General features: G+C 39.5%; 1 protein-coding gene across 2 annotated transcripts in view; it reads right to left on the bottom strand.

Annotated features, from left to right (window-relative positions):
- Frmd3 (FERM domain containing 3) overlaps window positions 1–15254 on the bottom strand; it is a 188396-nt gene that overhangs the window by 115261 nt on the left and 57881 nt on the right. For both annotated transcript variants that reach the window (XM_075945786.1, XM_075945784.1), the window contains exon 2: window positions 8681–8785. In XM_075945786.1, coding sequence (XP_075801901.1) covers window positions 8681–8785 — 105 coding nt within the window. The remainder of the gene's footprint in view (window positions 1–8680; window positions 8786–15254) is intronic.

Raw genomic sequence — 15254 nt, 5'->3', positions numbered from 1 at the left:
AAAGGATCTTTGCCCAATATTTTGATATTGCTCTGCTTCCTTCTTTTTTATGTCCTAATCCTATGCCTCCCACAACTCGTTTCATGGAAACACTGCCTAAAAGCACTTCTGGAAAATTTTAACTCAAGGCCTGATTTAGAGAAGCATATGTAATACCTCTCCTTTCATGTGCCTAGTATCCTCCATTTGGAGACTAAATCCTTCTTCCTTCAGTTGAAACCCTGGCCACACACAAACTCCCAATACATAAGGGCTTTTAGTATTAACAAAATCTAGCATGACAATATCATAAGCATTTTTTTAAAAAAAGAACACATTAATTTTGATTTAGGAAAGCTTAAAGAAGAAAGAGTAAATGTAGAAAGAAGCTAAATAAGAAGCTGAAATACAGTTTCAACTTTTCTCATCTGCAATGACAGTAGGAAAGGATTCATGGTTGGGGATGGGAGATGGGTACAGATTCCTTTTGATCCTGTAGTCTACACTCTGTGAACCTGTAGGATAAGCATATTACCAAGTCTTTCTTATATTTCTGTCACTGTAACTTTCTAGTACCTATTGTACACCGCAAAGGTTATGTTCATAGCAGTGTTGTCATAGTCAGAACCTGGAAATAACCTAAATGCCTCTCGACCTAGGAATGGGTAAGGATAATGTGGGTACATTTACTCAATGGAGTATTATACAGTGGGAAAAAATAATGACATCTTCAAATTTCTGGGCAAATGGATGGACCTAGAAAACATCATATTGAATGAGGTAACCCAGACACAGGAAGACAAATAAAATATGTACTCACTCATAAGTGGCTTTTAGAGATAAAGCAAAGAATACCAGCCTACAATTCATAATCCCAGAGAATTTACACAATAAAGAGACCCTAAGAGAATCTAATCTATATGGTAAGCAGAAAAAGACAATCTAATCTACATGGTAAGCAGAAAAAAGACAAGATCTCCTGAGTAAATTGGGAGCATGGGGATCATGGGAGAGGGTAGAAGGGGAGGGGAGAGGTAGGGGGTAGTGAAGGAAAATATATTGCTCAATAAAAACAATTAAAAATCATTTCTTTACTTATTTCATATCCTAATGCGGACTAATAGGTTGGGAAGATATTATGGGAAGGGGCAACTAATTTATTAACAGTCTGATTTTTAATTTTGTAGTTGCTAAGACAAAAAAATTTTAAAAATGTCCCTAAAATAATAATGTAATACTTATTTACCATCAAATGTTTGGTTTCTGTTGACATGGATTTAGATTATGATAACAAAATAAGTTACACTCCTATTGTCTTTATCACACATCTTAGTGGCTTAAATTATAAAAATACATAACCTAGAGAAAGATATTCAACAATACATGATTCTTTAAAAAACAATGAATGCACCTTTTGAAGCAGACACCTTTCCACTTAATAGTAACAAGATCCATATATCAAAACAGTTCCAACCATGGCTCTGAAGAATGCGTGGTTCTCATATCCATCAGGGAAAAGCCCAAAGTAACCAAGTTCTGGTATTATAGGGATAAATTATGATGCCCTTAATGGATTCTTTGGTTTTTGCTTGAAAGGAAAAAATGTTATCTGAGTGAATATGATCTTGACAGAGTTCTGGATAGTAAAGTAATAGAGCTTCCCGTCATTTATCTACCAGTAAAAGGTACTGCAGTCTTTTCAGGAAAACATATGGCACAAGAACAAAGGACAAATTACATAGCAAAGATACTGACAATTTACTGTCCATTTGTTTGGAAGTCCTCCACAGAAGAAAAACTTAACTGCTTTGATGTAATGGTTTTTACTTCTGTAGCCACAATTGATTTTGTATTCTAGAATCTTGGCTAGCTTAAAAAGGAGCAGCAGTTGTACAAAATAAAAGAGATGGTGGGTAAGCTAAAAAAGCATAAACTTCCATTCAAATATTCATCAACTCCATATTCTACCTTTTTGCTGATTCCTACAATGCTTTCAAGACTCTATACATCCCTTCGTCTTTACAATGCACCCTAGTAGGTGAGATGGAGTAGGTAATTAATTTAGGCTTTCTGGTCAATATGGCCTCTGTCATACTACTAACTCTTTTTCAACTATAAAACGAGCCTTAGATAATACACTAATAAGTAGTCTTAATTGTATTGAATTAAAATTTAACTTATGAAAACATTATTTCTTTTTTTAATTTTATTGATTTTTATTGAGCTCTACATTTTTCTCTACTCTTTTCCCTGCCTCTCCCCTCCCATTCAATCCTCTCCCAAGGTCCCTATGCTCTCAATTTACTCAGGAGATCTTGTCTTTTTCTACTTCCCATGTAGATTATCTATGTATGTCTCTCTTAGGGTCCTCATTGTTGTCTAGGTTCTCTGGGATTTTGATTTGTAGGCTGGTTTTCTTTGCTTTATATTTTAAAACCACTTATGAGTGAGTACATGTAATAATTGTCTTTCTGCATCTGGGTTACTTCACTCGATATGATGTTTTCTAGCTCCATCCATTTGCCTGCAAAATTCAAGATGTTGCTTTTTTTTCTGCTGTGTAGTACTCCATTGTGTAAATGTACCACATTTTCCTTATCCATTCTTCATAAAAACATACTTTGATGCCAGCTCCTATTCTATAGTTAATAACTCCTTATATACACTAAAAAAATTAAATGGTCAGAATATGATATAATACCTTACAAAAATAATTATCTGTGATTATTGCAAACTATATACGGATAATAACAAGGTATCAAAAGAGAAATTATGAAAAAAAAAGAGAAATTATGGGGAGTGAAGATACAATTTAGTTATTAAGAGCCCTGGCTGTTCTCACATTAGACCCAGGTTCATTTCCCAGTTTTCACATGGCATGGTGGTTCATAACTGCTTATAACTACAGTTTTAGGGAATCTGAAGCCTTCTTTAGCACTAAAGGGGCATCAGGTTGTAAGTGGTACATATATGTACATACAGGAACATATACATACACATAAAATAAATAAGGGAACTTGTGGGATTCATCGAATCTTATGATTTGTCAATGCAGATTTGTCACTAGTTTTCATATCTTATTAATTCAATAACATTGTTAATGAACTGTTCTAAGGTCAGATATCCCCATGGGTCTATTTATACTCTTTAAAATGTGGCATATAAAATCAATTAAAAAGGATAGATAATATGCATGGTTCATTAAAAAAAAACATAGGTACAATTTGTCCTGAGATGAAGAAACCGAGGGATACAATGATGAGGACTCTGCTCAAGGCTGTTCAAGAGGTAAATGACATGGACAGTCTTCCTATTGTTATATTAAAATTTTAGCCATGGTCCTTGAAACTTTCAAGTCTTCTCTGTGCTAAGTCTAGAGCTAACCGTGTTTGCCTCATCTTTCCTGTCTGCTCTATTTGGTCTTCCTCATTTCTCTTTCTAGAACATACTGTAAAACATGAGTGTCCCTTAGCTTTCTGATTCTCCTCCATAGCTCAACAATCAAATCCCAGGGTTTGAAGAAATAAAATATTTTATTGGCTACAAACAATTATATCTGAGGCCAAAAGCTCTTTATTTAGCTTCTGACTCAAATTTACAAACATTTACAGTCTCACTGTTTTAACTATGCTAACAGACTTTCCAAACTTGATACATTCACACTGGTACTGCTCAGTTTCTCTGCCTCTCATTCGGTGATTAGTTCTATATGTACGTGACACTCCAGCCAGTCATGTCATGGCTGCAGATGTTCTGAAACTAAATTCAGAGAGAAAGGGTCCCCTACACCTTTTACCCCTTCCTTCAACCAAGGTACCAAAGCCCATGAAGATGAAGAAAGAAAGTTTTTTAGATTATTTCTGACCAGTCATCTGCTGAACACCTGCTCAAACGCCAAGCTTGTATATATCCTATGAGAGATAAAACTCATACAGGATGTTCTAAGTCAATAAACTATAGGGAAGCTTGTTACACAGCAAGTTAACTCACGCAGTAATCAGCTCCATGTCATGCTTCATTCATGTAAAGCAATTACAATTCAATTTTGAAAATGAACTTCTGATTTAAGCTCGAAAGCCCTCTTCAAATCGTTGTTGTCTGACTACACTGTTTGTATTTAAGCTGTAGGTCATAGCAATGGTAACCTCGTCCCAGGTTGACTTCAAATCTGACTCAAAAGCTATTTCTAAGCTTTGAAGTCTTTGGTTTAGAGTGGGATCTCATGGTCATGGCTGCTGTAAACCTCCAACTGCCTCTTCTTTATCCAATATATTGAGTAAACTTTATTTCTCTAATTGATTCCTCTCCAGGTTCTTCTTCAACAAAGTCAGAGAAAGACTGGATACTTTTTTTGTCCTGACTCCAATTGGGTTAAAATTACATTTCTCACCCAATCCCTTATTCCTATAATTGTGTTCTGTTTCAAACAGAACAACGAGTTTGTATATTTGCCCCCTTTCCTGTTAAATCAACAACATCAGTGTATGCTGAGTAAGTTCCAGTTCTTCCTATGCCCTCTCAGTAGGGCTTCAGATGTAGATAGACTGACTACTGTGTACAATAACTATAGTTAAACTCCAAGTTCTTCTGTCTGCTGAAGTATTCTTATGATATCCTCGAATGCGGCAATTTTAACTCTCTGAAACACACCTGGACTTCTGAATCAAATATCCAGTTTCAAAGAGGTGATGACAGAGCTCTCTGCTGTGTGACTGCAGTGACTAAGACCTTTCCTTAGAAGAAAAAGTCATCTGCACATATCCCACACGGTACCCAGGAAGTTGTAATTTTTAAAAATACTTCCTTTTATTTTTAAGTTATGTGTATGTGCATATGTCTCTGTGTGAAAGTTCATGTGACTTCGGTATCTGCAGAGACAAGAGGGCATTAGGATAACCTCAAACTGGAGATATGGGCAAATGTGATCTGGCCAATGTGGGTTCAGAAAGTCAAACTCAGGTCTTCTGTAAGAGCAACAAGCATTGCAAACCACAGAGTGATTTCTCCAGCTTCTGAAATTTTGACATTTGACCCTTGCTGATCTTTAAAAACAAAAGAAAATTTATTAAGCAGGCCAATCCATAAGTAGGGACTTCTGCTTGCAGTAAATCCTGTTGTTTTCAGGGCTGTCCTGAATCTTTGGTTCCTTTCCTGTTCTCAGTTATGAGCATATGAGAAGCAATTATCCTGAGGAGGCCAGCAGGAAGCAGCCTTTCAATAGCAGGAGCAGGTGGTGGGACATAATACCATCTGGCTTCCTGCCACCAGCCCAGTAGTTTATTTCATTCTGTGTCCTCCTGAAGGTACTTGGAGAAAAAGTAAACTGTTCTGATACAGACAAGACTTTTTCCATCATTAAAAAGGCAGCAATAGGCTCATCATCTGACTTCCCATGTAAAAAGCTCAGGACTGTATTTACCTGCATTAAGAGGAGGTACTAATACTTAGGACCCCAGAATATAAACCAATCACCTATAGCCTAAGTGTGGCATAATTCTTCTTTGGGTGGGTTAGTGGCTGGAGTATGCTTAGATCTAATACATAATGTTTGACTTCCTTGCTTAGATTTAGAGAAAATGATGAGGAGCTACTGTAGTCAGACTTCCCTTGGGTCACCAGCTCACAAATAATAACACAGAAACTATTATTAATTATGAAACTTAGCCTTAGCTTAGGCTTTTTCTCAACTAATTCTTATAACTTAAATTAATATTCTGCCACATGGTTCAGTTACCTCTCCTCTGTACTATATGTTAAATTGCTTCAGTATTTCTCTGGAGTGTTTCTTTTGTGTCTAGATTCAACCCAAGTTCCTCTCTTTCCCCAGAAGTTCTGCCTATTCTTTCCGGCCCAGCTATCGGTCATTCAACTCTTTATTAAACCAGTCACAGTGACACATCTTTACACTGTGTCAACAAATATCCTGCAACAGGGTAGAGAAATATGGCAGTAAATCTAGTACAAAGTGTTGTAATCTGCTGGCCATGGCCTGACCTGTCACCTGGGTACTCAGTCCTTTGAGAGACAAGCCCCACCACTCCCAATCTATCCCCCCTCCCCTGACACTTCCCCTGCTAAGGCAAGGGGATCTCTCACCTCCTTTCCAGTCTCTCTTTTCTCTTTCTCTATTCCCCTCCCTTTCTCTCCCCTCCCACTGCATACTCACTAAATAAACTCTAAATCTAAGCTCTCTCCACATGGTGTATCTGTCTGTCTTCCACTTGCCAGGGACCCGCGTGGTTTTGAGTCACCCTCCACTGCCCCTTATGGGACTGGCCTCAGGTCACCTGCATCATGAATGATAACACGATGTACATTTAAATTCATAATTATAGAAATTAGTGTTATAAAATTCAGCTACTTGTATAAAAATGTATTCCAAATGGAACTTACGCTCATTAACTGAGAAAAATGGTAGAACAAATATGGTAGATTTAAAATAATAATATTCCACAATAATTTACCATCAATGAGGCTGAGAGGAGGTACAGGTAACCCACTAACTACACAGTGTGGGTAATTACACTTGGCTGCCCTAGTTCACCTGGTTTTCTTAATTAATTAGATTTTTATAAATAAATCATCAAGGACTCTTAGTAGTGTCCCCCCCTTCCTTAAAAGAAGTTACAAACATTTGTCCTACAGGCACTAAACATGTCTTAAGTACTCACCTGGACCTAGTCAAAGCCTAATAATTACAAAAGCAATAGCACCAATTCATAGTGAGAACAACATGTAACGCATAGTCAATGTGCGCCATATACCACATGCCAAGCATGACATACCCTATTCTAATTCTCTTAAAAGTGATGAAGCAAATAGTTTATTTATTAGCTCCATTGGGAAAGCACACAGAAGTTAAATAACCCGGTGTGTCCAGCAGTTTACTAACCAAAGGAAGTAAAGTTTCTAAAGCAGATCTTTTTGAGTTCACGAGATATGCAGTTTTAAGAGGTTGGACTGTAACTCAGTGGTAGAATACTTGCCTACCATGTAAAAGGCTCCAAGTCTGATCCATAGCAATGGAAACACCAAACCAAATAAAAATTATTCAAGCATGGTGCCACAAAACCACATGCCTATAATTTTAGAAGCTACAAGTTTGAAGCCAGAGGATGTAGAAGAGTTTTAGGCCAGCCTAAAGTAAATGTGAGATCTTGGCTCAAATTAAAATAAGAATCTTTCCAGTATTGTACAACAATAACACTGCAACTGATGTATCTATACAAGGTCATAGCAGCTAATAAATATTGAGAAAAACAGGTATGGCTGTTGTGGTGGCTTGAATAAAAATGGCTCACTTAGGTCCATAGAGAGCGGCACTATTAGGATGTGTGGCCTTGTTGGAGTAGCTGTGGCCTTCTGGAGGAAGTTTGTCACAATCCCTTCCTGCTTCCTATGGATCAAGGTGTAGAACTTCAGTTACTTCTCCAGCACCATGTCTGCCTGCATGTCACTATGCTTTCTGCCATGACAGTAATGGAGCAAACCTCTGAACTGTAAGCCAGTCCTAGCTAAATGTTTTCCTTTATAAAACTGGCCATAGTCATAGTGTCTCTTCATAGCAAAGACAAAAATCAAAAACCAAAAACCCAAAAATCCTAACTAAGACAGTTGTAGCATGGTTGTAGTGATATTTTCATCTGCGAGTCTTCTTTTCCAGGCAGTTTCTATCTCCAGGCTGTCTCCGATGTGTTGAGAAGTAGTTTCTACAGTATTCCCTATCCAGTAGTTAATTCACTGATATAATACAGTAGCAGGTGACTATAAACAGGTTTTTATAAAGTACTAATTTATGTAAGAATTAAAGGAAACCTCATGATAATGTATACATTAATATTTTAGTTATTACTTATGTGTGGAAAACTGTAGAGAAGGAGAAGTAACCAATATCGATAAGACTAATGATTAGTATTTTGTTGGTAGTGGGAGAATTGGAAAAAGCATAAAATAAGGAGAATAAGGAGCAAAAGTGGGGAGAGATGTAGAGAAATTTTTTAATGATAGAATAAAAAGAGGGAATCAATAAATGTACTCAGATGTCATAATATCTGTAAGATCAGCCTTTGCCATTGGCTGTATGACAGTAAGAGGAATGCATATGGGAAAAGAGAAAACAAAAAATGGATAAAAAAGAAAAAACTGAACGGTAGAGTACAATGTCATCTTGTTGCATCGATCTGTTTTATTAAAAAAATAAGAAACAACTGATAGGGAGAGGATAGCTGACTGGAGAGATAAGAAAATAAAAACATCCTCAAATGGCCAAAAGATACTTAAGGACATGTTCCACTTCTTTAGCTATCAGGGAAATGTTTCCATCTCTCCATAAGGAAACCGTTTCCCTACTAAGTCCATCCCTCCCCTCTGCCAGTAAGTTGTTATGTCTGTGTGTGTGTGTGTGCGGGGGAGGGGAGTGGTGGAGCTCTCCATAACTAGATTATATGCAACTACTCTGAGGAGGTTTGCAGAGGAGAGGAGCATTTCTGTTTTTTTGTGAGAGACCAGCTTCCTGAAATGCCTTTCCTTTCCCTCGTCCTTCCAGTTAGGTAGTCTTCCAGTCACACCAGCCATTTTATTTCCCATGCCAATAATTCATGAGAACAAAGGTACCGTAAAGGTTCTGGAAAGGATGCCACAGTGCCTGGCATACTTGGCCTTTCCCTAACCCCACAGTTTGAAGATCAAGATTGGCTCTTACCCTCTGCTTCTCTGGGTCCACATAGCGAATTCCGAAGTAGTCCTTCTCCAGCAAGCTGTAGTAGTTGCAGATGTGCTCAATAAGAAACTGCCCTTTGGTCTCCCTCTGCAAAAGAAGTGCATTTAAATTACAGCCAGAGCCCACAAGCACATTCGCATTCCATTCCCAGCAGCCCTTACTTACCCAACTAGTTCTGTGCTTAGAACAATGGATTTGGTTACTTTAGACACTGCCATAAGGGTTTCCAATATTTTTTAATTACAACCTCAGCACAGAACAGATTTTACTTAGGTGGGCAGATCAGCAATTTTCTGGTTGTGACCAAGTGAGTGACAAGAAGCAGTTGATAGCAGGAAAGCCTTAATTTTATTCGTGCTTGAATGGGATAAAGTCCATTAGAGCAGGAAAGGCATCACAATGAATGTATGACTGCTTGTGCATATCCAGGCAGATCGAGAAATAGAAGGGTGAAAGAAAGTACAGCTTTCCAAAAACCAAAACCAACAAAAACACAACCATCTCAAACTCCAACCACAGAAGATCACTTTCTCCAGTGAAGCCCCAAATCCTAAAAGGTTCAAAGACTCTTCAAATAGCGCCTTCATCTGGGAAAAAAAATGCTAAAACACATTATCCTGCAGGGAACATTTAACATTCGAACCATAAAGATGAGCCAACACACACACACACACACACACACACACACACACACACACACACACACACACACTTTAAATCACAAGAAAACTCAAAGGTGGAATCAATGGGACACATAACAATATCTACCACTGGTACAAAGAGCTCATGTGTGTTCTGCTGTTCCATTCTATTACAGGTCATTTAATTTACAATATTCATAACTGAGAAAACATTTCACAATCAATACCGTGTGGGAATCCACAATTTACAATTAATGGTGCCCCTGAGTCCTTGCTCTAAATGGTTTTTGTTATTCACTCATTCAGTTTTCTGAGAAAACTGAGCCACAAAGTAATCCAATGACTTGTCTAATATTATACAACTTGTATGAATCAAGGTAGGATCTCAGTCAAGGAAAGCGGATGTGGAATGTGGATTTCTGTACAACTGCAGTGTCATTCTGGAATATTCTGAGAACACTGAGAGACTTGAAGTGCTATGAAATGTATTAGCATATTCTGACTCCCCCAGCAACGTTGTGAAATTCAGTTTCTTCAGTTTGAGAACCATGATAAATCAAAAGAGAAGAGCATACTTTAATAACATTGCTGACAAGGGATTGGAGAGATGGCTTAGTGATAAAGATTGTTACTCTTGCAAAGAACCTAGAATTGGTTCCTAGCACCTACATAGTAGCTCACTAATATCTGTAACTCCAGTTCCAGGCAATCCATTGCCCTCTTCTTGTGTCCTTTGGCAGACAGACAAAACATATCATCATACATATACAATAAGTAAATCTTCTTTAGTTGTTGATAGATATATGAACTACTTCAGGGGTGCATTGTGACCTATATATAGAAATTTTGAAATTTGAGAGATTAAGGGTCATTGTTCCCAGATTAAAAAAAAAACTGTTTTAGGCAGAATATAGTGACACATCCTGTCTTAGTTACTGCCCTATTGCTATGCAGGGACACGATGACCAAGGCAACTCACAGGAGAAAGCTTGTTTACAGAGGGTGAGTACATGACCACCATGGGAGAGAGCAAGGCAGCAAGCAAGCATGGGAATAGTAACTAAGAGTTTACATCTAATCCACAAGTGAGAGAGAGAGAGAGAGAGAGAGAGAGAGAGGGAGGGAGGGAGGGAGGGAGGGAGGGAGAGAGAGAGAGAGAGAGATTTGGCATGGCATCATGGTGGATTTTTGAAACCTCAAAACCCACCCCCAGTGACACACCTCCTCCAAAAAGGCCACACCTCCTAATCCTTCCCCAACTAATTCTACCAACTAGGAACCAAACATTCAAATATATTAGTCTGTGAATTTCTTCTCACTCAAGCCTCCACACGTCTTTAGTCAGAGCACTCTGTATTCTGAAGCAAGATGATCCTTGTTAGTTCAAGGCCATCCTGGCCTACATATTGAGTTCCAGGTCAACCAGGCTGACACACTGAGATGTCAAAGGGGGAAATGGTACAGAGTTTTCACATCAGTCTCCAGGATCTAGCTGGGTGAATCCTTCTGTTTCTCTTGTCCAAACACCCTATCTACCCCATCCCCCAGAGTCAGTCCATCTTTTACATCCAATGCCCAGCTTTTTTTTTTTTTTAAAAAAAAACATCCCTGCCTGTGAAACAACCAACTTTGAGGGAGGCTTTGGCAAGGAGCTATCCTCTGAACCTGATTCATAGGCTCCTTCCACACCGCTTCCAATCTCTCCACTCAACCTCATCCTGCTCATCCTTCTGAGGACTTAGCTCAGTGAATCCTTCTGATTCTGTCTTCCTAACCCACTCCTAAATTCCCCATAGATAGCTAATGTCATACATACTGTGCTCCAGACTAGCAAGACCACCCTTGATTAGACTGCAAGCAAACTTTCGGCTTCTACCAGGATCTACTCCAGCTGCTCCTGACCACACCAATGTCAACTCCCTTCTACCACCACAACCACCTTGCCATACAGCCAGACGCTGCTCTAGGATCTAGTCAGGTGAGTAATTGTGTTTTTTCCCACCACACAGTTTCCTCCAAACCCCATATCTATCCCTACACTCCAAGTTTGAGCTGGAATACCCATTCTACATACTAGCCCAATTATCTGCGTCCTTCTTACTTCATCCAAGCAATTAAACCCAACCTAATGTCTTCCCTCAGGCTCCGACCTGCTTTCTCCATGTCAGACATAGACCTAATAAAGAAGTCCACAGGGACAGATACTATTGGAAAAACACAAATAACACTACCCCCTCCCCATGAACAAAAATCCAACAACCTAACAAACGAAAAGCCTCCAGTCCTCCATAATTTCTTTCTTTCTTTCTTTCTTTCTTTCTTTCTTTCTTTCTTTCTTTCTTTCTTTCTTTCTTTCTTTTTCTTTCTTTCTTTTTTCTTTGTATAGCTCTGGCTGTCCTATAACTTGCTCTGTAGGCAAGGCTGGCCTTGAAATCAGAGATCTGTCTGCCTCTGTCTCCCAAGTGCTGGGATTAAAGGTGTGTGCCATCACTGCCCATCTTTTCTGTAGGGATTTTTGCCAGTAAGAATTATTTACATGAGCCACAAAACACATAACTTAAAAGAACAATCATAAACTTCGACAAAGATTTATTGGAGTTTAAAGAAGACAAAAAGAAACAGCTCATTGAAATAAAGGAAAAAGAATATAAAGAGAACCCGTATCTGGATGATGTACAAGAGAAAGCAAACATAAGGGTGATGGAAATGAAAGGTCCGGTCTGGGGTGGTATTCATGACTCCAGTTGCCAGTGAGGGCTCTGTGGATGCCCGGAACTAGCCAGTTACTTGGGACCATGTTGATGCCCCAGGGCCATGCTACCGGCAGGGCATGCTGGTCTGATGGACCTGTGCTGCCACTGGGCCGCCGTGGTGTTGTCCTTGCCTGAGCTGCTGCCGAGGGCCACGTCTGGTTCTAACCTTCCTGCTGTAGCTGAGGTCTGTGGAGGATGTCCACAGCCTGTGGTAGCATGGAGGTCTTTGGAATCATGCTGTACTCAAATGACTCCACCTTTCACTGCCCCTGGGATGGTTGATCCTGCTCCTTGGTTGATGTGGGAGTGTCATATATCAATCTGTTGATTTCATTGGCTAAGCAATAAAGAAACTGCTAGGCCCATTGGATAGGCCCACCCTTAGGTGGGTGGAGTAAACAGAACAGAACGCTGGGAGGAAGAGGAAGTGAGGGCAGACTCGACAGCTCTCCTCTTGGGAGCAGACGCCTCAGAGGGAGAGGCCATGCTCCGCTCTCCCAGGCAGACGCACACGATGAAGCAAGCCGCCAGTTCAGACATGCTGAATCTTTCCCGGTAAGACCAGAGCTACACAGATTATTAGAGATGGGTTGATCGGGATATCAGAATTAGCCAGTAAGGGCTAGAGCAGAATGGCCAAGCAGTGATTAAATGAATACAGTGTCCGTGTAATTATTTCGGGGCATAAGCTAGCCGGGCAGGCGGCTGGGGTGTTGGGGACACAGCCCCGCCGCGCCCCTATTACTACACTAGGTGGTTACTGCAGTAGGTGAGCTGGCCCAAACTCTCCAGGCATGGGAATGGGAGAGCTGACCCGATCCTCCTAGTCTGCCTTGTGGTGGCAGTGGGTGAGGAAAAAATGTCCTCCTCCCCTCCTCTATTATCACCTGCCTCAGTCGAGAGAACTGGCTCCTAGGGACACAAGTGTGGGAGAGTCAGCTGCTGCACTTGAGAAAGTAGCCTCTGCTTTGGGTCTGGCAAACACACTAGAGCTAACCTTGTTATCAGGGATGTAGGTGAGCCAGCAATGAAGATATAAAAGCAACAGAGAAGACCAGTCCTCCCCGTTGTCTGCTCTCTGTTGGCATTGGTGAGAGAAAGTTGCCTTGCCCTCCCTACTCCACCCCTGGCTACCTGTGGCGTGCAAGAGACCTGGCCTCAGGGCCACGAGAGTGAGGGTACTAGTCCTGCTTTAAAACGGCTGCAGCACACAGAAGGGTCCTATGCTATACCTGGACAGCACATTAGGGCTGACCCTGGAGCTGGGGTACAGGTTAAGTCAGCCCTGAGGGGCGAGAGCAGGAGAGCTAACCCTGCCTCAATCCCCCACCCCCTGTCTGCCCCCAACATCAATAGGGAAAGAGGACCTTTCATCTTGTCTGGGAAAAACTGGCCCTAGAGATTGAGTAAGGGGGACCTGGGTCTGAAAGCCCCAGAGCAGAACTGGATCTGCTTCTTGCTGTAGGCTACATTGTGTGAGTTAGCTAAGGCAGTGATGGAGAGCTCATTCAGGTAGTGATGATGAGGGAAACCTAGGGAGCTGACCAATGCAGATACCACCCAGGCCCAGAACCAGGGCTATGAGTTTGTCCATCCCAACAGCTACCGAATCTATGAACTGTGAGCATGTGAAGGGGAGGAACCTACAGATCTAAAACAGCAGGATCTCCATGACAAACGACAACAACAGGATATCCAAAAAGAGCCCCAGTGAGTTTCCATTATCCATAGCCAGAGCAATGACCCTTCACAATAAACACAGGTTAAGTTAAATAAAGGGTAAACTGTGTGTCTCAACAGGCCATACTACAGCTTCCACTACAAGATTCTTCTTCTTCCTCTCCTTCTCCTTCTTCTTTTTCTTGGTTTGGTTTTGCTTTGGTTTTAAATTTAGTTTTGTTTTGGGGGGGATGCGAGGGACAGGGAGTAAGGTGGGGTAGGAATGGATGATCCACAAAGAATCAATAAAAGAAAATAATATATAAGACTTAGTAATAGTGATGCTGTATTCAAAGCAAATAATACTTTTTACCAATAAGGAAAATTTACCGTGAATTTCTTGTTTAATTGAAAATACTAAATGAAATATGTATATTAAAATTTTTAAAAATATTCTAAAAGAATTTATAACCAACAAAAAAACTTAAGAAAATGCAGAAAGAAATAATTTAGGTTGAAGAGAGGAATGAGTATTGCCAAGAAACTGTAAAGAAATATAAATCCATAATGACCAAAACACAAATTATCATGGAGAATATAAACAATACAATAACCACAATTAACACACATATTTTAACAGCATTAAATATCAACAGTTTCAGTTCTCCAATAAATAGTTATAAATTGGCTAAATGGATCAACAAATTTCTTCTCTGTATTGCCTTTATGAAAAACATCTTAGCTTTAAAAATAAGTATTCTCTTATAGGTATAAGAATCTGGTTCTAATCAACAGGAACCAGAAATCAAGAAGCAATCACTGTCCTAATAATTGAGAAAATAGACTTCAAACTAAAATTAATCAGAATATATAAAGAAAGCCATGTTATTCTAACAAAGAAAACACCCAATGAAGGTGACATTACTTTCCCAAACCCTAGTGCACCCAGTTTTATAAAACATGCACTACTGAATTTAAAGACACAGATTAACATTAACTATTAATAGTGGGTGATTTCACTACTCAACTTTCTCCAAAAGACAGGTCATCTAGACGAAGTTAATCTTAGACACCTTAGAATTAAATGATACCTTACACCAAATGGACTTAAAATAAAGCTTCTGAACCTTCCATTCAAATACATGGAAGCTACTCTAAAATAGACTACACAATGGGTCATGAAATAAATCTTTACAAATTAAAAGAGATCCAAATAACTTCACATACTAACTGATTATAAGTTAATACAGCTTAAAGTTGACAGCAAACAAGTATTTAGTAAACACACAGCTTCGTGAGAGGAAATACCTCAGCGCTAAATGATGAAGGCTTCAAAGACAAAATCAAGAATGAAATAAAATTTTTCTTGGAACTAAATGAAAATGAAGATACAACACAACAAAATCACCCAGAACACAGTAAAAACAGTCCTAAGAAGGATGTTTTTTTCCTATTTATTTATTTATTTATTTAGATTTCTGCCTCCTCCCCGCCACCGCCTCC

Source organism: Microtus pennsylvanicus, chromosome 13 (genome assembly GCF_037038515.1).
Source record: "Microtus pennsylvanicus isolate mMicPen1 chromosome 13, mMicPen1.hap1, whole genome shotgun sequence".
Lineage (NCBI taxonomy): Eukaryota > Metazoa > Chordata > Mammalia > Rodentia > Cricetidae > Microtus > Microtus pennsylvanicus.
This window is presented reverse-complemented; position numbering and strand designations above follow the sequence as displayed.